The sequence below is a fragment of the Carassius carassius genome, chromosome 27 (assembly GCF_963082965.1).
Source record: "Carassius carassius chromosome 27, fCarCar2.1, whole genome shotgun sequence".
NCBI classification, from domain to species: domain Eukaryota; kingdom Metazoa; phylum Chordata; class Actinopteri; order Cypriniformes; family Cyprinidae; genus Carassius; species Carassius carassius.
The window spans coordinates 22,585,247-22,612,179 of record NC_081781.1 but is presented as its reverse complement, the minus strand read 5'-3'; the positions used below and the strand labels follow the sequence as shown (position 1 = coordinate 22,612,179).

General features: G+C 37.3%; 1 protein-coding gene across 1 annotated transcript; it reads right to left on the bottom strand.

Annotated features, from left to right (window-relative positions):
* Positions 1–508: 508 nt before the first annotated feature.
* Positions 509–25,240, bottom strand: LOC132107321 (uncharacterized protein C14orf132-like). The gene is made up of 2 exons (XM_059513557.1): positions 24,947–25,240; positions 509–1,249 (listed from the first exon to the last, which is right to left on the bottom strand). Exons 1-2 carry the CDS (start codon positions 24,971–24,973, stop codon positions 1,019–1,021), a joined length of 258 nt encoding a protein of 85 aa, XP_059369540.1. The 5' UTR covers positions 24,974–25,240; the 3' UTR covers positions 509–1,018.
* Positions 25,241–26,933: the final 1,693 nt, after the last annotated feature.

Genomic DNA, 26,933 nt, shown 5'->3' with positions numbered 1-26,933 from the left:
TTGCAACAGTGGACAGTAAAGATTTTTGCAGGGTCGTGATGGTGGGATAAGATGCCACAGCCATGGTCTCCCAGACAGCATGAAACAATCGCCATAGCAACCCTACCTTTTATGCTAAGCTCATTAAAAGCAAAGCTTTGACCTCTGCCAAATACAAGCTAGACCTGTCACCCTAAACTAAGGGGATGGCATGATTTATCAGCATAAAATCATTTACTAGTATGCAGGTTTGAATTCAAATCATTGTAATGCATTTAAACGTTAAACTGAACCTTTCATCAACTAAAGTGGTGGTTTTATCATGTGAAGATTTAAGATAAGAGATTCTCTCCAAATTGAGATCCTGGCGAAAAAAAAAAAAAGTCAACCAATGTTTAAAAATGCCCCATGAATCAAGGCAATTTTAAGTGCTTTTATCGCTTATTATCTCGATCTGTTTCTAACCAAGGTGACCAATACTTTAATAAAAAAAATTTTTTTTTCTGTTCTGGGCACTTAAATACTGCACTTGCTCTATTTACATTATTTTATTGTTACCTTTTCAAATTAGCTTTGGGATTCATTTCAACTTTCTAATCACTGCTTTAAAAATGTAGTTGGATGACTTTCAGAGTAGTGTTTCCCCTCTAGACATTTAAAGCTTAATAACAGCATTTGTAATTACATACTAAAAGCAAAAATGTACAAATTGTTTGGCGAAAGTCCGGCAGTATTAGACACTCAGAAAAAATCAAATAAAAAAATGAAATGTGTTTTTTCCCCATGTTACACTTGTTTAGCATTAAACAATCTAGTTACAAAGTTTTCAACATGAAAATTACAATGAATCAAAAATAATTTCTGGAGCTTCTCAAAACAATTCTGCGTAAAAAACGAACAAATAAACAACTAATACAGTGTACTTTTTTTCTTGAAAGATTGCACACACTGTTTGTCTGATGAGGAACCCCGGTGCCCTACATTTGGGGGACTCAAAGTTGAATATGTCTCCAAAGTTCAGCTGGTTTCATTCCAGAGGTCAGAACGTAAAGGCGTAGACGACGCCCACCACTATGATGTTCCCAATGGTGGCGGTGATGGCGATCCACAGCCAGATGGCATCCCGGGACATGGGCTGCTGCTCCTCCTGTTGGTTGTGAGCTGCCAGAGCGGCAGCGTGGACGCTTGCAGAGGAGTTGAAGAGAGAATGATCTGTGCTGTAGTCATCATGAGGCGATGAGTCCATGAAGGCTCCTGTCATCACGGGGATCTAATGATGGAGAAGAGAAGAGGTCAGACGCATGATCATTCAACCAAATGATTCCATCTTCTACATCAGTAGCACTGTGGTCTGGTTTTGTAGGCATCTTACAAAAGTCTCACTGAAATCATTGCTAGGCATTAATTACAGCTCAAGATACAACCGAGGAGTGCACTTAATATTGCTTTGAACTTAGTCTGCACTCTAACCAATAAAAGATAAAAAAAAAGGTTTTCACTGCCATGTCAGGGAAGAACAATGAACCATGCAATGGACAGATACATTTTAATTTGATTAGATTTATTGCAAATAATAATATAACACACACACACACACACACACACACACACACACAAAATAAAAATAATAATAAATAAATAGAAATTCTGAATTAATCTGAAAAAGGACAGACCTCATTTGGCTACAGTGAGTGCATTGACTTATTATTGATGTTGATAATACAATATAAATGACTCAAAATAAACTATTGAAAAGAAAATACATATGAATTGCTTTGTGAGTCGCTTTGGATTTCTGTCAAATTAATAAAAGTGCATTTTCTAAATATATGCAGGAGAAATTCAAGCTCACACATTTGTTTATTGTTGATCATTTTATTTATTTGTTGAGCTGTGTAACAATTGAATGTAACTATGACTTTCCATAAAGCTACTTCAATCATTACAACTCTCGGAAGATTTTAGCATGGTGATGGATATGACAATTTTAATGTATTTGGTCTTGGTGGAACATATCTGCTATGCTGCTGCTACATTGTTGCTGCTGTTGGTTATTGCTGCTGCTGCAAGCAAGTTCAGGAGCTTGCTACTGACAATGCATACAGAAATACGGTGCTGTGAGTATATAAGACATAGTGCTGCTGCACAAAAAGCATATAATAACCCACAGTAGATCTATACAGGTGGAGCTGGGGAAAGTGGAGGGTTTCAGAGAAATACAGAAAGCCCGCTGCAGGAATTTCAAGTGAATGCTATCCAGCCATATAAATACAAAGCTCATTGGCTGCATAGGCAGCATGAACCAATCAGCTTGTGCCAAGTTGTTTAACACTCTGAATATCATCAGTTACATAAAAAACTCTCCAGCCTGTGCCGTTTAGAGTTTCATGACTGATATATATATATATATATATATATATATATATATATATATATATATATATATATATATATATATATATATATTAGGGGTGTAACGGTACGCAAAAATCACGGTTCGATACGTACCTCGGTTTTAAAGTCACGGTTCGGTTCATTTTTGGTACAGTAAGGGCAAGAAATGCAAACATTAAACTGCAGGTTGTTTATTACTATAAACTTTTTTTTACAATTTGTTTACACTTTTAAAAAATACTTTTTAATAAAACATATAAAATAAAAAAAAGAATAAGAAATAAAATACTGCTGCAAAGTTCTCCACTAAATAAAATACTCTCAGTCTCAAACCAATATCATATAATAAAATATAATGAAAAATATAAATAACTATGATTACAGTGCAGCACTACCAATCCCAGCTTGTAGGCCTGCTCATATTTAAAATATATATATAACTTTTCCAAAGAGTAAAATGCAGCATCAACAGTTTCAGTTTTTAGACCTGCTCAGATTTCGTTATTGCGTTGGACCGATCGGAGCAAAGGTCTGTTTAAATGCCGACTGGAACTGCGTTTGAATTACAATCGTTTTTTCCTAGTTCTAGTGATTTTCACACTCGCGTGAAGCCTTTTGCCGTCAATACTGTTGACGGTGTCCTTTATCAGTAGGATTTATATTTATGCTCAACATGAAGTATAGATATTGTTGTCGTGAAGACAAGATCCTGGTCTGTCGGCGGTCTCCCTCTATGTCACCTACAATAGCAGCACTTGCCTGGTCGGAACCCGAGTTCGGTTGCTCCCCCCTACCCTTGCCCCCGCTGGACTGTGTTCATATTATAGTATCTGAGTCCGAACCATGGATCGCTTGCGTCATCAAACCAGAAGCTGTTTACCCCAATGCTTGGTAAGCGCAGGAAAAGGCGGCAAATGCACAACATTACTCTCTGCACTTTTATGTATTACGTTTTTGAACTGTTCGTTTTGTTTATAAAGCTTCGGTACATAACGGCACTTGCGTCTGTCTTACGAATGTACTGAAAATGCGTTCAAAGAACGTTGAAGGCGAACATAAATGAGATGTACAGCTCTCTGCTTGCAGTGTGTCAGTCACATTCATCAGGAAAGTGAGTGAAACACACACACAAACACATTTTCATCAAATAATTTGTCATTAAAAGCGGTTCACTTCCGCGATTTGGTATGATTGCGTTCACATAAGGAGCGAACCGTACCAGAGTTCACATGAAGCATACCCCAGACCACCGTTTTTAAGCGGACTCGGGTACGGTACAAACTAACTGAACTCTGACGTCAGTCGAACCCGGGTGCGCACCAAAAGTGCTAGTGTGAAAGCACCCTGATAAAGGACACCGTCAACAGTATTGACGGCAAAATAGACTGTTTGACAGGTGCAATATGCCAGTGTGTCACCGGCCTAAGGTTTTCAAAAGGCATCACGCGAGTGTGAACATCACTACAACTAGGAAAAAAACGATTGTAATTCAAACGCAGCTCTCGTCGGCATTTAAACAGACCTTTGCTCTTAATTCCGATCGGTCCAACGCAATAACGAAATCTGAGCAGGTCTAAAAACTGAAACTGTTGATGCTGCATTTTACACTTTGGAAAAGTTATATGTATATTTTTTAAATATGAGCAGCCCTACAAGCTGGGATTGGTAATGCTGCAATGGAATCATAGTTATTTATTTATATTTTTCATTATATTTTATTATATTATATTGGTTTGAGACTGAGAGTATTTTATTTAGTGGAGAACTTTGCAGCAGTATTTTATTTCTTATTCTTTTTTTATTTTATATATATTTTATTAAAAAGTATTTAAAAAAAAGTGTAAACAAATTGTTAAAAAAAGTTTATAGTAATAAACAACCTGCAGTTTAATGTTTGCATTTCTTTCCCTTACTGTACCGAAAATGAACCGAACCGTGACTTTAAAACCGAGGTACATACCGAACCGTGATTTTTTCGTACCGTTACACCCCTAATATATATATTTGTTTGTTTTTGTATAAATTTGTTTTTAATCCTTTTGGGGTAAAATGTGTAATTACAAAGTAAAAATACAAAGCATTTTCATTCATTCATAAAATGTAATTAGTATTTAAAACCTCTTTAACCTTTGAATCAAAAGCAGTTTTGTTAAACAGGTGAAATGTTTTGAATTATGCTATTTAAATAACTATGAATTGTATCCTAAATAATTATAAACAATTAAACAAACAAACATATAAAACATTTTCTGACATTTATAGGGATAGTTCACCCAAAAATGAAAATTGTACCATGATTTACTCAACCCTCAAGCCATCCTAGCTGTAAATGACTTTCTTGTTTTAGACTAATACAATCAGAGCTATATATATATATAATGAATAAAGGCCTTACACTATGTCTGTGTCATCTGCTGGAACGCCACTCTCAAGTGAAATTTGGATATTATTGGATATTATTATGGATATTATTCTTACACAAACAAATCACTTCAGAAGGTCTTTATTTAAGCCCCCGGAACTCTGTGAAGCACTTTTTATGATGGATGTTGCACTTTTTTGGGCTTCAAAATCTTGAAAACCATTCATTGCCAATATAAAGCTAGGAAGAGCCAGGACAATTTAATATAACTGTGATTGTATTTGTCTGAAAAAAAGCAAGTTGAATACAACTAGGATGGCTTGAGGGTAGGTAATTTTTATTTTTGGGTGAACCGTACCTTTAATTATTTTATTCACTATTTAATTTCACTATTATTTCATTCACTATTTACTTTATTATATTATTAATATTATTATTAAATTGATTGGCAAGTGAATTTTCAACCCACAAATTTTCACACCAAAAACAAGAACAATACCTCTAAACCATCTTCCTATAGCTAGCAAACACAGGCATCCCTTGGGGTTTCTACTTCTTTATTTAGGAAAATTTGAGAAATAAACCATGAAAACAAAATAAAATAAATTATATATCTATATATATATTTCACACGTGTTAATAAATCAAGTATGACTATTCACTGAAAATACTTTACAGTGCACAACTGTGTCTAATGGCCACTGGCCCTAATCATTTTGCCTTTTAATAATTCACAGAGCTGTCATTTGCATAACCTTCACAACAAAGTGTCTAACAAGTTGCATGTTGACGATTAAAGTGAGAACACGAACAACAGTGAATATCAATTCCAGCTCTTTCCAGAGACGTGTCTGATCTGTTTCAGGGCTGATTGAAACCTGCATGGGGCAGTAAAGAGTCTGACAGCCTCCACTGAGCCGAGATGAAAAGACTCTCACCACCGGTGTAAAAATATCACAAAGAACCCAGAGATGGCCAATTCCTTTCCTCTCTATTCAGTCTGACATGCACACCTGTCTGTGCTACGGTTTGAGGTGTTGCACCTTTATAAGCTGCACGCTTCACACATACAAAGACGGATCCTTGTTCTGTTTCACTATGGCAGCTGTTGACAGAAGAGAACAAGGAATGATGGAGGCAGGGATGCTGAGAATGAAGAAGAATGACCAACTTGACCGTGTATGAGCGGCTACCAGTGAACCATCATGAGCAGAAAAACAAAATCAAAAAACAGCAAATCAGAAAGCAGTATCTGAATCATCCATCTCAGAGTTTAATTGTTTATAGTGTGTCATTTCACTCATGACTGAACACTTTTTAATCTGCATCTACTACATATTCAAACCATTGTCAGGAAGCACAAACTGCTGTTAGTCATTCTACTTCAATATTTCAAGTTTAAACGAATAGTAAAAAAATAAAAATAAAATTGTACTCCTCCTCAGGCCGTCCAAAATGTCAATGTATTTCTTTATCAGGACAGATTTTTTGAGCATGTAGCATTACATCACTTGCTCACATACGGATCCTGTGCAAAGAATGGGTGCCGTCAGAATGAGAGTCCAGACAGCTGATAAAAATATCTCAATAATCCACAATGAATCCACACCACTTAATATTTTCAATGGAAAAAGCAATATTTTGGACAGAGGACATGTACTTTAGCAAGAATCAATGGTTTGAATTTAATAAACATCTTAATGATGAATTTGTTTCTTAGAAACAGGCAGCTTTTTACTTCCCAAGACTAAATTGATGGACTGGAGTGGTGTGGATTACTTGTGGATCACTGTGATGTTTTTATCAGCTGTTTGGATTCTGATGGCACCCATTCACTGTAGAGGATCCATTGGTGAGCAAGTGATGTAATGCTAAATTCCTCCAAATCTGTTCCGATGAAGAACTCATCTATATCTTGGGTGGCCTGAGGGTGAGTACATTTTAATTTTGGGTTAACCTGTTCTGCTGGTATGAGGTGCCCACACAAAATTATTTGTGTTTACTAGCAAATTCTGAGTGAAAACTGTTTCTACAACATTTTTTTTTCAGTGCTCTACCACAAAAAAAAAAAAAAAAATAATAATAAAAATAAAAATGTATATGTAATATTTTGTATGACAATTTATTTTAAATCAAATCCATATTTATATTTAACATATACAATTAATAATTCAGTATGCCATGCTGCTGTGCATTTTTGATAGCAATGTTTTCCATTTCGCTAAAGGCAGCAACACACTTGAACAGTTGAATTATGGCCAGACTGCCAGGGTTACATTAAGACCGAGGAAGCAGAGCAGAATGTGAGCTTTTTCATATTACTTAAAATTATGCCATTTCAGAACTAGATGTTATGTTGATTTACGGCTCAGAGGTCAGTGATTAGCTGATTATTGAAGACTGTGTAACACAGAGGCATCATCAATCGATACAGCACTGCACCTGCTGCTCCTCTCGGACAGAATAACTCCATCAATCTTTAGAGAGGAAAACCTTCTCTTATCTTTTTGAAACATAAAAACAGACATTCACATAAATAACAGAGCTGCTAAATAAACCAGCACAACCATTTTCACTAAATTGAATATTTCCTGAGTGCAGAGATTTTTCTCAACAATTATCTTTCTTAAGGAAAAACATGGCAAAAATGTACCTTATAAATCAATGTAATGCATGAGATTAAGAGTGAATGTTTAAAGTCACATTCTTTAATAATAAGCGTGGATTAAAGGTAAAGTTCAACCAAAATGTACAAATTATATATAAAAGATTAATAAAATAAGTCATTAAAACTTTATTTCCTGAAGCAATATGACAATATGATATTTACCTTCTCATTCCAATTGCCCTGGTGTGTTCAATCAGAAAAAGCTTTATCTGATTTGTGAACACACTGTTATTCTGAATTTATTATATTCAATGAATCAATTGCTCCAATGCATTAAAACCAGCCTGAATGATTTGGGTCCCACTTTATATTAGGTGGCCTTAACTACTATGTACTTACATAAAAAACATAAGTAAAATGTACTTATTGTGTTCATATTGTATTGTAAAACACTTTTGCTGCTATTGAGGTGGGATAGGGGTAAGGTTAGGGAGAGGGTTGGGGGTATGGGTAAGTTTAAGGGTGGGTTAAGGTGTAAAGTATGGGTCAACAGTGTAATTATAAATGTAATTACAGAAATTAAATACAGATGTAATTACATGTAGTTTTTTTTAAATATAAGTACAATGTAAAAACATGTATGTACACAATAAGTACATTGTACTAAAGTATTAATTAAAATGTAAGTACATAGTAGTTAAGGCCACTTAATATAAAAATGAATCAGACTAATTTGGCTCAAAAATCATACTTAAACCTTTTACAATATTAAAAGACTTTGAGACTTTGAGTGAATTTCGTTTGTCACACAAATTGCTATAGTATTGCTAAAGAACTTGGAATATAGTGCACAGATTATCATATGGACTACATTTATGATTGTTCTTCAGTTCAAATTCAGCTTTGTTGTTAGGTTTTTACTTTTTGCATTGAAATATAATTAAAATAATTACATATTTAGTTTTTCTGAAAAATTCTCCTTCACAATTCCCAAGTAACATCTCACAAAAGTAATATTTGAATAGTTTAAACCTTGATTCCTAATAACTCTAAACCAGAGCTCTTCACTGTCAAATGAAGCTGTTCTTTTGAATTTTCCCTCTATCAAATCAATCGCATTCAAAGGTTCACAACATTCTCATGACCTGGTTTTTAACTTTTAATAGCAATCACTGATGGATTTTACATACAAATAAATGAATAAATAAAAATATTCAGAGAAACAGAAACACTATAGGATATCAACCCTTAATTCAAGACAAATGCTTTCATGCAATGCAACTGTCAAATGAACTCAGTATCTGTTCATCGCATGGGCAGCGGTTGAAATGAGTTGCCTGGTGCTTAATACCATTCAGAGAGCTGCATTAAGTCTTAATGATTCCCATGCTTCTTGTTGCCTCAACTCTGAGCTCAAATATGAAGGATTCAAGAAACAACTGCTAAGAGCCCAAAGGCTCACAGTAGTGAAAAGGCACTGTGGGACACCTAATAAAAATGAGATAACGAATTCATACAAATGTATACATACTTCAAAAGTATAATATCTGTAGATGTCCAAGCTTTCTCATGCAATCTTCTTAGTCACATGAATAAAAAAAAAAAAATAATCTTTTGTTCTGACATTTTGAATCTCTACAAGTTTCTCCAACCTAAACGTTCTAATCAGTTCTCTTATGTTTTTTAACGAAAACAAGAACATAATGGAAAAGTAAATGTCAGTGTTAGGATATGTTGCCCCTTTATTCAATCAAATTATACATGTTATTATTATTATTTTTTATTTAATCTTATTTTTAAGTCAAAAGGTACACTTGAGAGAATAGCTTTACCAAATGCTTCACTTTGCTTACCTTCTACACCATTTTTCATTTATTTATTTATTTTTAATGTAGTTGTCAAATTAAACATGTAAATGTTCAATGTAATCAAAACATGTAAACAACTCTACTGTGCATGTTGGCGAATTTCCAATGTAAAATCAATGGATAAATTATTTGACTAAAGAATTTACCTAAAAAGCTGTGTCAGTAACTGATAATTATAGAAAGCTTTGCCTTCAACAACCAAACAACCAAACTACTGTAGACTATTACAAATAATGTTACAAAATGCCAATATCCAAATGTTGTGAAAATGATGAATATACATAATTTAGAGCAAAATAAAATAATAAGCAAAAATATAAAATTTTAATATTAACTATTTGCACAATGCAATTTTATTTAAATGAATATGTTTTTAAAATGTATTTAATCAAACTGCTTGTAATCAACATAAATCTGTTCATTGTGAAACAGTAAATTTAGTCAGTTAAAAATTATAAACATGCTCACTGTGTATTTACACATTCATTTTATTTGTACTATTACCAAAGTTACTGTAACGATTTCTGTTTCCTGTTTCTGTTTAGTTTCATAGACTTTTAGTTTGTATTTACTTCCTTGTTCCTGCGTTTAGTCCCGGTTTTCTGTGGATTTTTATTTGTTTTTGTGATAAATAATGTTTAATAGCTGCAAATAGGAGTTTATTAGTTTATATTAAAACTAAATAATTCGAATGGAAGACAATCTGATATGCAATTCAGATATAAATCTTATTTAGGCCTAAATATCATTGGCAATATGTATTTCTGCATCTCATGTTCCTATAGCTGTATGTGCGTAGAAAAGTTTTCCTTCATCATCATTTGTCATTGTTCACTGACTGAAGGAAAAATAAAAATAAAATAAAAAAGCTTACCATGCTCTCCTTTAATTGGGTAAAACAACCATTTAAATTCCCTAGACTATTCTCAGTTTCTGAATAATGTAAGGTATGACAATATCATTGCCTCACTACACTGATAGGGGATTATTGTACTGAGAACGGATCATTGTCAGTATGATGAAGCTTGGTTGCCCATGCAGACGGGTGTTATCGCTGTGCCAAAGACAGAGAGCTCTCTGTACAGCAGGCCTCACAGCTATTTTTGCCCCCTTCTTCCATTCAAATGTCACAATTTTAAGTCAAAATCCTCTTTTCTGTTCACAGCCACAGCTCTTTGTTCTTGATTCCAGTCTTAGAAAACCTCCTTCAGCAACTTCTTTATGAACCTCTGCTTTATTATTAGTTGAGGTGCAGTCAGGGTTTCACTGGCACTTTGGCCTTCAAGGCACCCACAAATTAAAGAACGATAGAGAAAATAGCAAACCCTAGTCTAGCAGGAGAATATAGGGTTCAGGAAAAGATCTGACTTCATAAATTTCCAGAGCCAGAGGACAATGGACGAATTTTTTTTTTTTTTTAATGCGTCATAGTTTTGGATCGACTCATTGTGGTGATATATAGTATCTTCTGCAGTGCTTTTGCCTGCCTGACAACTATCCAGTTGAATTCCAAACTACTTGCAGTGTGAGTTTTGATTAAGAGTGCCAATCCATCACTACCAACTTAATTTTAACAAATTAAAATAAATTCCCCTAAAAAACTTTAGCGAAGTCGTGGCCTAATGGTTAGAGAGTCGGACTCCCAATCGAAAGGTTGTGAGTTTGATTCCCGGGCCGGCAGGAATTGTGGGTGGGGGGAGTGCATGTACAGTTCTCTCTCCACCTTCAATACCACTACTTAGGTGCCCTTGAGCAAGTCATCAAACCCCCAACTGCTCCCCGGGCGCCGCAGCATAAATGGCTGCCCACTGCTCCGGGTGTGTGCTCACAGTGTGTGTGTGTGTGTGTGTGTGTGTGTGTGTGTTCACTGCTCTGTGTGTGTGCATTTCGGATGGGTTAAATGCAGAGCACAAATTCTGAGTATGGGTCACCATACTTGGCTGAATGTAACTTCAAATATGCATTCAAACTTTGAATGAAAGTTCAGAATGATGAAGCACCATTCTGGGGCAGGAAAGGATGTATTTCTTAATATAATAATTGTAACCATGAAAAGAAGCATAATTTCAGTCTATTTTCACGATTTGTAAACAATTTGTAAACATTCAACACTGTAACTTTAGTTATTGTATTAAAAAAAATATGGTAACACTTTACAGTAAGGTTGCATTTGTTAACATTAGTTAACTAATTTAGTTATACAATCACAAGTAGCTCTGTCTTGGCAAGGTTGATTTGAAGGTGATGGTCCTTCATCTAGCAAGAAATGTCTGTTAGACAAGCTGAGATGCGAGCAGCTATCAGGGTCATCTGGATGGAATGAGAGGTAGAGTTGAGTGTCATCAGCATAGCAGTGGTATGAAAAGCCATGTTTCTGAATGACAGAACCTAATGATGCCATGTAGACAGAGAAGAAAAATTGTCCAAGAACTGAGCCCTGAGGCACCTCAGTAGTTAGATGTTACGACTTGGACACCTCACCTCTCCAAGATACTTTGATGGACCTATCTGACAGGTAAGAATCAAACCACTAGAGTGCGATTCCTGAGATGCCCTTTGCCAACAGGGTTGACAGGAGGATCTGGTGGTTAACCGTGTCAAAAGCAGCAGACAGATCAAGCAAGATAAGTATTTAAGATTTGGATTCAGCTCTTGCCAGTCTTGGGGCTTCAACAACTGAGAGCAAGGCAATCTCGTTTGAATGTCCATTTCTGAAGCCAGACTGGTTGCTGTCAAGGAGGTTGTTGTGTTTGAGAAATGTAGAGACTTGGTTGAACACATCTCGTTCAAGTGTTTTTGCAATGAAAGGAAGAAGGGAAACTGGTCTGCAGTTCTCTAAAAGAGATGGGTTGAGGGTGGGTTTCTAAAGTAGTGGGGTTATAAGAGCCTGCCTAAATTTTGATGGAAAAACACCAGTGTGGAGGCATATGTTAATGATGTAAGTGAGTGCAGGTACAACTGCAGGAGATATGGATTGAAGGAGATGATATGGAATAGGATCAAGCGGACAAGTAGTAGGATGATTAGAAAGGATGAGTTTGGAGACTTCTGCCTCAGAGAGTAAAGAGAAGGATGTGAATGAGTGTATGTTTGCTTGACAGATTGTGGTGTGGAAAATTGTGCACTGATATTAACGAAAAAAATGGCAAAGTCATCAGCTATTAGAGCTGATGCAGGAGGGGGAGGGGGAGGACAAAGGACCAAGGAAATTTCAACAAATTGTTAATTTTGTTATGGTAGTATGTCCTTTTAGCAGTGGAGAAATAAGCAGAGAAGGAAGAGAGGAGTGACTGATACACATTAAGGTCAGTAGTATTTTTGAATTTGCGCCACATCCTTTCAGCAGCTCTAAGCTTAGAACGATGTTCGCGGAGAACATCAGATAACCAAAGAGCAGAAGAGGTGGTATGGCCTGGCCTGGAAGACAAGGGGCAAACAGTGTCTAAACAAGATTTAAGAGTGGAGCAGAAAGTATCAGTAGCAGGGGAAGGAAGCAAAGATGAAACCATAACAGATAGCCAGGAGGGTTAAAGTGAGCGTAGGTTATGTCAAAATATGACATGTGGAGGGGTATGTGTTGTGTCAGGAGTCATGTTGAGGTTAAGAGTGAGGAGGAAGTGATCCGAGGTGTGTAGTGGAGTAACCAGTACATGATCAGTGGAGCAGTGTCATGTGTAAAAAAGGTCAAGTTGATTGCCTGATTTGTGAGCAGCCATAGTTGACACTCAGTTGAGATCAAAAGAGGCAAGCAGAGTGTGGAAGTCTGCAGACTGAGGTTTATCTAGTTGGATGTTGAAGTGTCCAAGCATAACTAGAAGAGTACCATCCTCAGGAAAGGTTGAGAGCAGCACATCTAAATCATCCAAAAAGTTACCTAGTGGTCCTGGGGGTTGATAAACAACTACAAAATGGATTTTAAGAGGGTAGGTAAAGAGAGTGCTGCAGGTGTAGCAGTGTCCTCTGGTTTGATCCAGGTCTCTGTCAGGGCCATGAGATTTAGCTTTGAATGACTAATAATACTGTAAATACTGTAACAAATATATTGCTCATTGTTAGTTAATATTAGTTAACACATTAATTAGCATTAACTAATTGACCTGATGGTAAAGTGTTACCAAAATAAATAATATATTTTAAATATATCTCATATATAGTTATTTGGATAGTAGTTCTATAAGTTTAGAAAACCAACATTTGGCTAATTAATTCCCATGTTCATTTACAGAAAATAAAATTGTAAATGATATTTAAACATGTATCTAGCATGTTGAATTTTATTATTCCACATACACTTAACTTTGTGGGTATTATGTCTTATGATACAGCTTGCAGCCTTTCACATTATATTACTATAAATCATATAGAAGGACAGACACTAATTCAGCCTTGTGTTACTGTAGTGTCATATGCTAAAAGTTGTTTTACATTATGTTGTAAGACACAACACAGTCCTCATCTATCCATGCCAAGGTCCATGCTCTCAAACCAAAGCTCTTCTACCACAGAATAACAATTACTCTTCATCTTCCAGAGAAAGGACAGCAAAATTAAGAAAGAGCTGGGCCAATTTCCAGAGGACCTAGTGTTGGTTCGGACTGATATCATATTTAGCTAATTCTGCAGACAAAGGGGAGCTTTCAAATTATGTAAGCCCTGAATCTTAAGGGAACACTTAGAAAGAAGGCAATTTTGAAGAGAAGTATTTGATGTTAATATATTCCAGCTGACAATATTCATATACACTATAATAACCCACTTACTCAAAAAAAGCAAAAATGAAAATCTGGTTGTTGAAGATGGAATGAGGTGTGACCACTTGACTCTGTCAACTTAAGCATCACAGTTAAATTGGGAAGAGATCTAAAACTGAAAGAAGGACCTCAGTCATTCAGCCGAGCAAAGATAACATGCATTGATGTTGACTAATGAGTTTCTGCATGGTAGAAATGAAATCTTTTCAGAGGCTGAAAGCCTCTATGTCGTGAACAGATAATAGCATTTGCCACAAGTGTCTGTTACACACAGCATCAAGATAAAAAATGAGAAAAGCAGAGATAAAGGAACCACTAAATAGCTTTGTAATGATATTTTTTAGAAAGATGAAAAGATTAGCCAACATCAGAGTCTGCTTTGCTAAGTTTGATCTGTTTTAATGCAAATTATGATACATAATGCATCATTCTCAGTCTGATAATGTATTCAAGCTAACAATGACTTGACCAGACTAAGTTATGCAACATGACTCGGTTTGTCTCTTGGCATTTGGTAGGAACTGAATGGCAATGAATGGTCTTTGTTAACGTATTTAGGTTTGATGGACGTATTTTGCATATTTGCTTAAATGACAGACATCTTTTAATTTAGAAAGTACATAAACCTGCTTTTTAGATGTTAATCAGATGTTTGTACACAAGATGCTTTTTTAGATGAAGTGCTCTTTAACAGAAATTTTAGAAATGTACATGTGTAGCTGAACAAAAAGGCAAAAAAAAAAATATCAAGGAATTATTTCATCTAATGTGACTTGTGGTTTTAGGGGTGGTAAATAATCAAATAATTCTGATAAAATAAAGATAACTTCAAACTAAATCATACTTTTTAGCAGTCATTTCTGATCAAAAGGGGTGCCTGTAGGTTTACTGACAAAATAATTGTAGCGTTTTGTGTAGGCGGTCTGATAATGTGAAAAATGTTTGCAAAAACAAAAGAAAAATATTTGAGTTGACTTTGAGTTTTTAGTGTTTCAGTAAACGTGTGTAGAAAAAAAAGGTCTTCTAGATATACTTTTAAATGTAGAAACAGCGAAAGGCCCACAATGATTTAGTGCACATTTATATAAAACTGAAAAAAAAAAAAACAGGGATGGACACGTTTATACACATGGCAATGCATTAGTTTAAGCTTCACAAAGTTTTCCTAGTACTCAAAAAATTGCCTTTTGTTTAATGTTTTGTTCTCTGTGTACTGTAGAAAAAAAAAGTAAAAAAAAAGATTATATCACATGATCTGCATGCCAGCCAGTGAATATATTAATATTTTATAAATGGTAAGAGTGTGGCTCTGCATTAATATAACCATTAACATTTAATTGATGTTCATTAGTTCATGATATGCAATCATTGCTGAAATGATGATGGTGTTTTTTTTTTTTAATTACACTTTCTTCCTCCACATTTTTTAAAAAAATTTTTATTATTATTATTATTATTTTTTTTATCACTGACACTTTAGGTATTCACAATAAAATAAATGACCAAGGGACACAATTCATCCATCCATTCTTTCTTTCTTTCCTTCTTTCAGTAGGCAGATTATAAGAAGATAATACAGTACAATAAAGGTTTTGAAGCTGATCTACATAAGAATACAGGGACAATTTGTTTTATTTTCAATTAATTTTTAGTATAATTAACGGGATAGTTGACCCAAAAAGGAAAATGTGGTCATTAATTAATCACCCTTGTGTCATTCCAACTTTGGAACACAAATTAATAAAATCTGAGAGATTTCTGACCCTCCATAGACAGCAACATAACTGACACATTCAAGGCCCAGAAAGATAGTAAGAACATCATTAAAATAATCCATGCGACATTAACGTTAATTTTATGAAACTACGAGAACATTTTTTTGTGTATAAAGAAAACAAAAATATCAACTTGTGTGAGTGTAGACTGACTTGGAAGAGAAGAAATTGTTTTTCTTTGCACACAAAAATTGTCCTTATACCTTTCTGAGCCATAAAACGTTTCAGTTTAAATTGTTGTGTGAATTCTGACACTGCTTAGACAGCAACACAGCTGTCTAAGCAGTGTCAGAATTCACACAACAATTTTATTATGCTACATTACACTATTTACACATTTCTGAGCATGTAACCCTTAGCCTAAACCTAAACAGTCTCTGTGCACAAATAAAAAAAAAATATGGCATAAGAAGCATTACGTCTGGCTCTTATTTGTCTTGTGACCGACTGCGTCATGCTAAAATCTAGGAGTATCTTTAGAATGAGATATGACAGCGATAATAGATATTATTTTCAGCGATTAGAACCTTATGTTGTAGCCTACTCGTTTCTTCGCATAAATATATTGTGTGGCTTCAGAAGACTCTGAATGCCACCAGGCTTATTTGTAATACTTTAACATGTAATATGTGTTTTATATTGTTCAGAAGTGGGTAGTTTTAGGTTAAGGGTTTGGTTCGGTGCTCCAAAATATCTTTGAAAGTATAAATGTATATAACATTATTTCTATTATTACTTGAACTGATGCTTAAGGCACAGAACTGAAAGCAACGAAGAACCCTGCATGTCGAAAAAATTATGCTAAAGGGCAGCATAGCCAACAGCTGACCTGGCATGAATAATACAGCGTTTTTTTTTTTGTTTCTCTTCAGGAACTCGAGCTGCGTCAGAGGACACTTTGAGAATGCCCTTCAGTGTGAAGGCTCTGAACCATGTGTGTAATCGGTGCCAATGGATGGCCAAGACGTCACGGGCGGTGTGACGTAGTGACCAGGAAGCTTAAAAGCACGTGCGGTGAAATCGGCGTCAGCTCCTGTAATTCCCTCTGTGTGTGTGTCAGTTGCTATCTGTTTGTGAGTCTTATTTAGTGTTGATTGTCCACTGATAAGCTCCATTACATCAAAGCTTCAGTCAAAAGAAATAATGGGTGAGAGCAGGCACCATTCAGGCCGTGTGTCTTCCCTGCCCACGAAAATAAAAAAATAGTGGGGTAGGCACACAAACAGTTTCTGCACACACACAGCGCTGACTGTGCTTGCAGTTTTCGTTTTCGGAACCAACAGATCCAGCGCCCACTCTCTGGGTTTTGGAAACCCGCCCGTCTTTCTCCCAGTTGCACAAGCATATTATGCCTAATATTATAATGAGCAGCATTGATGGGGAGTGGAGCTCACGCAGTCGGCTCTTGGTGGGCTGATTGTGCTTTTCCCGCTGTTTGGCGCTCCACTCTTGCCAGGCACACTCTGAGGAGTGGGTCCGTGCCTGTGATCTTGCGATTGGGGTCCCGAAATCGTGGGGATCGCACATGATCTGGCGGACAGGTAGGAGACAGCGCTTCCTATCTCCAACCGTGTTCCCTAAATCTAGAGCTCGTTCTTGAGGCTTAGAATCCCGCACTGCAGTTTCTTCCCCCTCTGAGTGAGAGCTCGCTGCTGCGGCCATCTTTCTCTGAGGAGATTGATGTATTTTGTGTGTCTGAACATCTTGCGTGCTGCTGAGGCAATGTGTATATTATATCATATTATATCATTTTGGTTTTTGATGTGAATATTTTTACACCAGGCCATGTTTTCTCATCAGGTTGTTTGACTACATTTAATTCTAAGGAATAAAATTAAATATTTATCTGACTATGAGAAGTTAAATATATAGGGCAGGGATACTCAAATCTTGCCCACGAGATCCACTTTCCTGCAGAGTTTAGCTCTAATCAAACACACCTGAGCATGCTAATCAATGTCTTCAGGATCATAAGAAAATCAGAGGTAGGTGAGTTTGATCAGGGTTGGAGCAAACTCTGCAGTGCATTGGCCCTCCAGGGTAAGATTTGAAGAACCCTGATATAGGGGCTCTTAAAAAAATAAAAACTCGTTAGTGAGAGAACATGTTTACCCCCCCCCCCCCCCCCCTAAGGAGGTTGAGGTGTTCAGAAAAGGTTGCTGGATGGGAGCAGTCCCAACCTACCTTGTTCCAGCCCCTCATTCTGGGGGTATAACCTCTCATACTCTGCAGAGTCTAGAGTCAGAGTGGTGCTCCCAGTCCAAAGGCTTCTAGTGGAAGGACCGTCATTGGCCTAAGACTGTTTGAGGGCCAGCTCCCTCTGGGGAAGAGCGGTGTACACCACACCTCAGTGCCCTCAGGAGATGAATCTGCCAACCCTGCTGGTGTTCCATGGTGCATCGGTCTCTGGTTGGTACCTCTCTCAGAAACGGAAATGGAAACATAGCCATACTAAGAGGCCCTCTACCACTACAGAGCTCTCTAAAGCTGCTAGTATGGTTGTCCCCTGCCAGTACGCCACTTCAGGGCACCGAGCTAGCTGCTCTAGGTGCACCAGAGACCAGTCTTGTGAAATTGGTCCCCTTAGGACATCACATGGCGGTGTGGGAGCCCCTGCCAAGTGTGCTTCATTGGGTCTGAGCAGGCTCTGGTCTAGTATTTCTAGCAGATGACATTGGTCTGAGGACCATCATTTTTAATAGGAGACTTCAGATGCCTGTTGCCTGGCTCTTCTCAGTGCCCTTAGGAGGTCGATCTACCAACCCTGCCGGTGTTCCAGGGTGCAGCGGTCTTTGGTGAGTGCTTCTCTCATTTACTGCCTTGAAACATAGTGGTGCTAAGAGGCTTGCAAACTCCCCAGAGGTTTCCAAAGCAGCTAGTTCGGCCATCTCCTGCTGGTGTGCCGCTTCAGGGCACCGAGCTAACGGTTCTGATGACAACAGAGATAAGTCTAGAGAGGATGATTCCCTTAGTAGACTATCTGCCAGCGTAAAAACTACTGCCAAACGTGTCTCAGTGGGTCTTGCACACTGAAGTGATAGGCCACAGAATCCAGTTTGGTTCTCCTCCGCCTAAGTTCTAAGGTTCTGGTAATGGAACAGAAGTAGACACTCTCTGAGGATGGAGGCCATCGAGGTGGTCCATCCTTGCACAGCAGAGACCGGATCCTAAAGCCAGTACTTCACCGTTCTGAGGAAGGGTTGCTTCCTATTTTAGATCTGCTTCTTTTGAACCACTCAGTCAGGGGACTGAAGTTCAGCACACTCACACCCAAAAAGGTTTCAGAGAACTGATGTGTCACTATCAATCTAAAAGATGCACATATCTCCATTCTTTTTCATTATGGGCAGTTCCTGAGGTTTGCTTTTGGGGGAAAAAGCCTACTGATACTGGTTCTTCCTTTGGCCTTGCACTCTCACCCCACACTTTCGGGACTCAATCAGATTGATGATTGGTTGATATTAGCTCAATTAGAGCGGATGGCAGTTCAACATCGAGATGTCGGTCTCGCTCACTAAAAAAAGCTGGGGCTAAGACTTAAAGCCAAGAAAAGTGTGCTTGCTACAGTACAGAGAACCACTTATCTGGGTGTGGTATGGGATTCGACAACGATGCAGGCACACATGTCTCCTACTTGGATCAAGAATCAAAGAAGAATCAAAGAAGGCAGGACACTCACTGTCAAGCAGTTCCAGACTGCTGGGTCTGTTGCCAGCTCCGTCCAACATGATAACTCTTGGCCTACTGTACATGAGACCCCTACTGTGGTGGCTCAAGAAAAAGTGGTTCTCCCCAAGGGGAAAACCACTTTGCATGCTCAAGGTCATGCAGAGGTGCCTACATGCTAGACATCTGGAGGAAACATAGGTTTTTGTCAGGTTGTGTGACTACATTTAATTCTGAGGAATAAAATTAAATATTTATCTGACTATGAGAAGTTAGATATACAGGGGCTATTAAAAAATAAAAACTTGTTAGTGAGAGAACGTGTTTACCTCTCTTCCTAGGTTGAGGTGGTCAGAAAGGGTTGCTAGATGGGAGCAGTCCCAACCTACCTTGTTCCAGCCCCTCATTCGGGGGGTATAACCTCTCATACTCTGCAGAGTCTAGAGTCAGAGTGGTGCTCCCAGGCCAAAGGCTTCTAGTGAAAGGACCGTGATTCTCATTGGATAGTCTTCATTGTAAACATCCTGACGCCAAGGGCCAGCTCCCTCTGGGCAAGAGCGGTGTACACCACATTACACAGTGCCCTTCTCTCCTCAGTGCCCTCAGGAGATCAATCTGCCAACCCTGCCGGTGTTCCATGGTGCATCGGTCACCTTGTCTCAGGGCATGGTAGTGTGCGCTCCTTGTCGCCTCGTAACACTAGCAATGGACGCATCCCTCACCGGTTGGGGTGCTGTCATAAGTGGCCAGGGAACAGATGCTTTTCCCCGAGGAGGTGAAGCAGATATGGAGAATTTTTGGCCAGGCTCAGGTGGACCTGTTTGCGACTCGGGTCTCCTCTGGTTCTCTCTCTGACTCATCCAGCTTCATTGGGGCTGGATGCCATGGTACAGACATGACCGAGGCTTTGTCTGTATGCCTTTTCTATGAGTGCTCTGCTCCGGGGAGTTCTGGAGAGAGTGTGCCGGGATGGGGTCCATCTGCTGTTAGTAGCCCCGATTTGGCCGGCCGAGTATGGTTCTCGGACCTGATTTCTCTCCTAGTTGGCTCTCCAGGGGAGATTCCCATCAGGGGGGAAGTTATGGGTCTTGCCCCTGATGGGGCAAACTCGTAGCTTTCGGTCTCTCAACCGAGGTTGTTGAGACCATCCTCCAATCCAGAGCTTCCTCCACGAGGAAACTGTATGCTTTGAGGTGGAACCTTTTCACCTCCTAGTGAGGAGACTGCCAGCTTGACTCTGTTAACTGCCCAGTTGGTACAGTTGTGGAGTTTCTGCAGGCCCTTCTCTCTGCAGGGTTGACCCACTCCACTCTGAATGTCTACTTGGCAGCCATTGTGGCCTACCGCACCCCTCTCGGTGGCCAGTCAGTGGGCAGACACCCTCTGATTACCTGTTTCCTGCATGGTGCTCTGAGGCCTCCGGCCAGAAGAAGCTTATGCCAAGCGGCGATTCATTAATTTCATTAACTAAAATAATGTTAATATACCAATCTATTGAAGTACTGAAATCTGTTTTGTACCTTTGTAATACACTGATAACCACCAAATGCAGGTCTTGATAAGAAAGTCACATGATGAACAAAAGCCTATCACAAGCAGCCTTTAAATACTAACAGATAGTTAGTGTAATCTATACTATAGAAGGTGCACAGTCTCATTCACACAAACACTAAACACCATCAAGGTTACACACATGAAACTGGAATAAATCAATAAACATTAATTTAACAACATTCGGTGTAACACACAACCCCAATACACAAAACTGATAAGAAAAAAAAAATAGTTATTTCAAAGAAAGAAAGAAAAAAAACATAAAATTTGAAATGTAACGCACTGTATTTAGTAGAGGAATTTGCCATTAACCATATTACAGGTCTTTTACAGTTAAAATCACTGGCTTTTTTTTTTTTTTTTTTTACAGTGTACCTTATTATTTTTACTATTATTCACAGTATATTAGTTTGTGCATTTGAATTTGCAATTTTGGTTTCATATATCTATAGTTGAAAGAAAGAACTCGAAAGTGCAAGTGAACCCATTCACTTAAACAATAGGTGATATACTGAGCATGAACACTTGCTCTCAAATAATAATAATGGTTAAATAATAATAAAAAAAGATATCAGAGCCAGGTGAAAAAGCTAAAGCATTTATTACCACTGTAGAGTATTGCTAGGACAGAGTTGTCCCACAGGAGAACTGCCCACAATCCTGTAGTGTACATTAGGGATTCACGTGAGAAAATTGGTCTACAGTTAGACCCAAGGAAAGATCTCGGCAAAGCCTTCACACAAACAGGTAAAGAATCAAAAAGCAGCCATGAGCCAGTGGGGAAATAAAATAAGCTAATATGCATGTGATGAGGTTCATGAAATGGTGCACAGGCACAATTAGATTTTTGACAATGCAGTAAAGGATTTAGATGATGGGGAAACAATCCCAAAGCTGAGTGTAGATAATATTGACTGTAAAAGTGTACACTTTGTCACAGTCTATAAAAACAATATCTGGATGTTGCACATGAAAGTGTTTCGGAGTGTTGAGACCAACAATGATTTTTTGCAGGCTGATGGTGTATTCATGGTATTTACAGTTGGGCTAACTGGACCGTGATAACCAGCCTAACTTTACTGTGTTTGTGAAAGACCAAGAATGAGAGAGAAGAGATAATTAGGGCGCATCACACAATTTAAACAGCTCTTTATGTAAGTGATACCAGGATTAATTACCCATATAAAGGGGTTGCAAAGCCTCACTGAACCATAAACAAACATTACCAGACACAGAGTACAACAGAGTCTGAAAAAAATAGCCACTTTCTCTATCTGGTCTTGCACATGATGAGGTGAAATAAGTCCTGAAGAACACAAAGGAAGTCGGATGACGAAAACTTTTCTAATTATTTACTGAGGGAGTCAAAAATTATTTTATAAAATCCTAACTGTCCCCTCATAAGTGGCTGATTTAAAACCTTGTACATAATCGGCAACTTGCACGAACTTTGCTCCTCAACAGAAGTCTCAACTTGCAATTGAGCTCAATACAGATTCAAGTTAGCATGTTGCTATGCTAACAGGATAACACTACAATAGCACTACAATCAGGGCCGTAGCTGGGGTTTGCGGGGCCCCGGTGAAGGTTGTACCAGCGGGCCCTGTTTGAAATGGTTTAATTTGTATGTTCGGTCATTTTTATTTATTTGTGCTATTTACACAATGTTTAAGTTTTTTTCAAGTTTGTAGGTGTCCAGGTACAGAAATCAAATATTTAAATGTAAAATAGCACTGGATAGTCTTCAATGTAAAAATGAAATATACAATCAAACCAAAATTTATTCAGACACCTTCAACGTTTCTCACATTACATTACAGTTTATTTGCTATAACATGAAAAATGGTTATAAAATATGACAAGAACTTAGTTAAACTGTGTTAGAACAAATTCGTCTTGATAATGTCATAACTTAGAAATGTACTGTATGTAATTGATTACAATCAACCATAACTACAGACAACTGTTATTATGACAATATTTACACTACTATCAATACTTTGTTGACCAATTACCAAGCAATAATTAATTTTGTTCAGACTGGTGTGAAAAGGTTGCATTAGCAATTCAGAAGAAAAAGAAACACATAAGCAATACATGGTGCTTTATAAGGTGCTGAATAATTTTTGCTCCCAATTTTACAGATTTTATCTTGCCAGCAATCAGGGCCATGGTGAGAAACCATGGCCATCTTTTAGCACCTGTCGAAATACATGAAGTAAAAGAGTCAATTGCATGAAGGGCACAAATGAGGGATGAAACCAAATTGGAAAAATAATAAAAAAAAAAATAATAATAATAATAATTTAGACTTGAACTGCTTCTTATTATGATCTGGTTTGACTCTAAAACTCTCCACCGAGAATCGCAAGCCTATAGAAACTAAGACCTCAGTCCACTTCGCCCATTCTGAAATAGATCTTGGAATCAGAAATCAGTAAAATTAAAAATGTACCTATCAGACTTGACTTTATGAGGGTAATGTCTATTCTTTGGGAACAGCACTGTGCTGGCAGGCTAGTTTGAACCCTGACTTGGCTCTAAGTTAGGACTCTCAACCATTAAAATCAAAGCTTCTGCCTCCTGGCTGTCAAGATAAATGACACCGAGAGAAGACACAACACTAATGGAGAGATCACTCTTTGATGCCCTGTAACCTATCTCTGTCTGGCCTTGGATCAAATCCATACAGAGCAAAATCTAGTCTGTGACACACACCTAAAGTTATTTCTATAGTTCATCCAGTAAGAGGGAAAGGCTGTTTAGTTGCACCCCGTCTGATGTTGCAATGACGTTGTTCACTTCACTTAGCTACATCCTTTTAAATTACTCTGTGTCAGTGCAATTTTCTGATGTCGCTCCAAGCAGAACTGGCCTTGCTCGTCTGCCTACAAGGAAATCCCCATTCAAAACAAGCACAAGTTTTGGCAAATGAAAGAGCAATTTTTTTTTTATCAAACTCCAGCAAAGTGGTTGCCATAGGCAGAAATTATGATTTTTTTCCTTTTCAGTTTTTTCTGCTGCAGTGTTGAAACACTTTATACTTTGGAAGTTTTTTTTTTCTTTTTTTTTCTGCCAAGTTAATGAAACACGAGGAAATGAACATCGCTATAAAGCTTGAGCACTGCTGTTCTCTCCCATTAGCCTTCCACCAATAATTGCTCTACAGCTCATTACAAAGGCTGCAGTTGTTCCTATCATTTCTTAATTTTATTACTCTCTGAATCATGCAGTCTGCACACACAGTCTCAAAGTCTAATACATGCAAATAATTATTGATTATTTTAAGACAATTAAAATTGCACATACATGTGATTAGGACTGATTTAATTGCTACTGGTTGTCACAATTTGCATCCAGAAAGCTGATAGTTGCTTGCTGATTGCCTCAGTAACTCTGAGTAAGTAAAATATTTCTAAGTAAAATATAGTTGAATCAATCAATAGCTGTAACATGCATACAGGTTGATTTTTTTAAGGGTGGATATAAGAAAAATGTCTCATTTGCCTTATCATGGAATCCACAAGTTTGTGAAGAAGAAAAAAAAAACTGTTTATACATGTTCTCCAGCATGATTTGAAAATGTCACAAAGAGCATCTTGTGCTTCAATGGAAAAAAGACCACACAACATTTTGTACAAAGCTGTTCATCATACACTTGTGCACAAAATATTTGATTAGTAACCTTGTATGTGCCGAAACATAAATAATGTGGTTTTGAAATTCCAAAATCCTAAAATGTTGTTTATTTTTACGTTGCCTATATACAATTAATTCCAATATTTTAAATGTCATCTGCAGAGTTTAGAATTTAGACTTTTTGAACCAAAAGTTTATATAGTAGACTAGCCATGTGCAATGTTTGCTGATATGATTAAGCTGAAGTTCGTATTTCAACAAGCTGAGTTCCATGTGAAGTTCAAGCTGACTTTATGACTTTATGTATCTCTATAGCGCGATAGTCGAGACAAAAGCGTTTAATGCCTTACCTGCGCGGCCATAAATGACAGATCCATGACGATTTGCTTATAAGAACAATAACAAAAGCTTCGGGAAGGTCAGGTAAGCTAGATTTCTGTGTCGTCTCAGTCCACCAAGGTAACCTATTTACATCGAAATGACATCGTCGAGTTCAGCTCCAGCCTACAGGTACATGAATCCTCAACATCTGATGTGCGTCTGCGATCATTTTAGAGACGGATCAACAGCGAGAAGAGGATGAGACAGACCAGAAGAGAGGACACGAGAGAGAGAGAGAGAGAGAGAGAGAGAGAGAGAGCGTGCATGTCTTATTCATATTCATTTGTTGTTGTGACGCCGACCTGGAGAACGTCTCGGAAACATTTTAAGACAAAGCTTTTTTAGATGCGCCACATGAGCTCGAAATATTAATATATTAATATATTATATTAATAGCATTGAGATAAAGGAACACATACTTGTATAAAGGGAAACGTATAAGGCTTGCTGTCCATGATGGAGTGCTCAGGAACGAGACTTGAATAATATGAAGCCAAATGCGGTAAAACCTTTTATAATTAATAAGGGAGTCAGAATGTGACAAATATTTAATGTATCCAGATCCATTATGTTATGAATAATAGGCTGCCATAAAATATAATGTGTCAAAACCTCCAAATAATCAGCAAGGGTGAGATATTGCTGCTGTTATGGGATACTAATCTGGCATCAGGTTTGAGGAAATTGCCTAGGAAAAAGCCTAGTTTTTGCTTGTCTTGGACCATCACTGATAGTAAATAAGGCAATATGGATCCAAGCTGACTGTTTATATATACAGTATATATATATATATATATATATATATATATATATATATATATATATATATATATATATATATAAAACATACATCACATAATTTATGAGATGTCACATAAATAAACAGCTCTCTATGTGATTCACAATTCTAGCCACAAACACTTTTGAGGAGCTGATGTTGTTGAAGTGAAAAAGAGTCGATACTTGACACACATATCCACAATCTGTTAATGGAAGATTATTGAACTGCCACACTTTATCTTTTGTGCATGACAATAATCTGAATTGCAAATGCGAGAGGTAATCGTCATTCTAGTCTGTGAGCACAAAAATGCCACCCTACTGGCAGGTTAATGGGGTTTAGAGGACAGAATTGCTGCACTTTTGATTAACCCTCGCACATTTGACCACAGAGTTCCAGATGCATTTAGCATTAACAATGCATTGGCGTGTGATGAGCAAACACACATTTAGATGTGCTCGCTTATGAAAAATATAAATTCTGCCATTGTTTACTCAGCCTCCACTTCCAAACCTGCATGAGTCTCTTTTGACTTATTGATATATTGAAGAATATTTGTAGAAAAAAAAAATCCATAAAAAACATAGGAGAATATAAGAAAGCTGCTATAACTCGGCAAGTACTAAACTAAATTCTATTTCATATCTTATTGCACCTAAACTGTCAAATACAAACAAGTTTATGTGAAAAACACACATGAGTTACAAAAACACAATTGGTTATGTCTGTGAAGGTAAATAGCTGGGAAAGAAATCATGTTTATGTTAGATCTGGGTATTAAGTGACAGTGATTAAATGAACATAATATACAGTATACTGCTGTCTATACTAAAAAAATATGTCCCAAACAATAAAATAAAGGCAGACAATCACTTACTGCTCTGGACTGAATAATGTCTACAGCTTTAATAAGAAGACTTTTTTTTTAATTGAATGCTGCTTTTAAATGCTCTAGCGTGAAGATAAACAAAAGCAATTTACTATATTATGACAATAAATATTGATGGATGTTAAATCCTCCAGAGGAATTTTTGTTTAGCACTACACTACAATATACACAAACAAACAATCATATCGAGATGGAGAAGGTTCATCAAAGCAGACAGTTGTTGAACTCCCAAACAAACTCTGTCAGAACAGCATGCTAGAAAAAAAAGACAATGATGGATTCACTT

Excerpts from the sequence above, each read along its gene's own strand:
- LOC132107321 (XM_059513557.1), bottom strand. The coding sequence starts at position 24,973 with ATGGATCTGTCATTTATGGCCGCGCAG. Across the intron at positions 1,250-24,946 it reads TGTCATTTATGGCCGCGCAG|ATCCCCGTGATGACAGGAGC; the intron begins GTAAGGCATTAA and ends CTCCATCATTAG.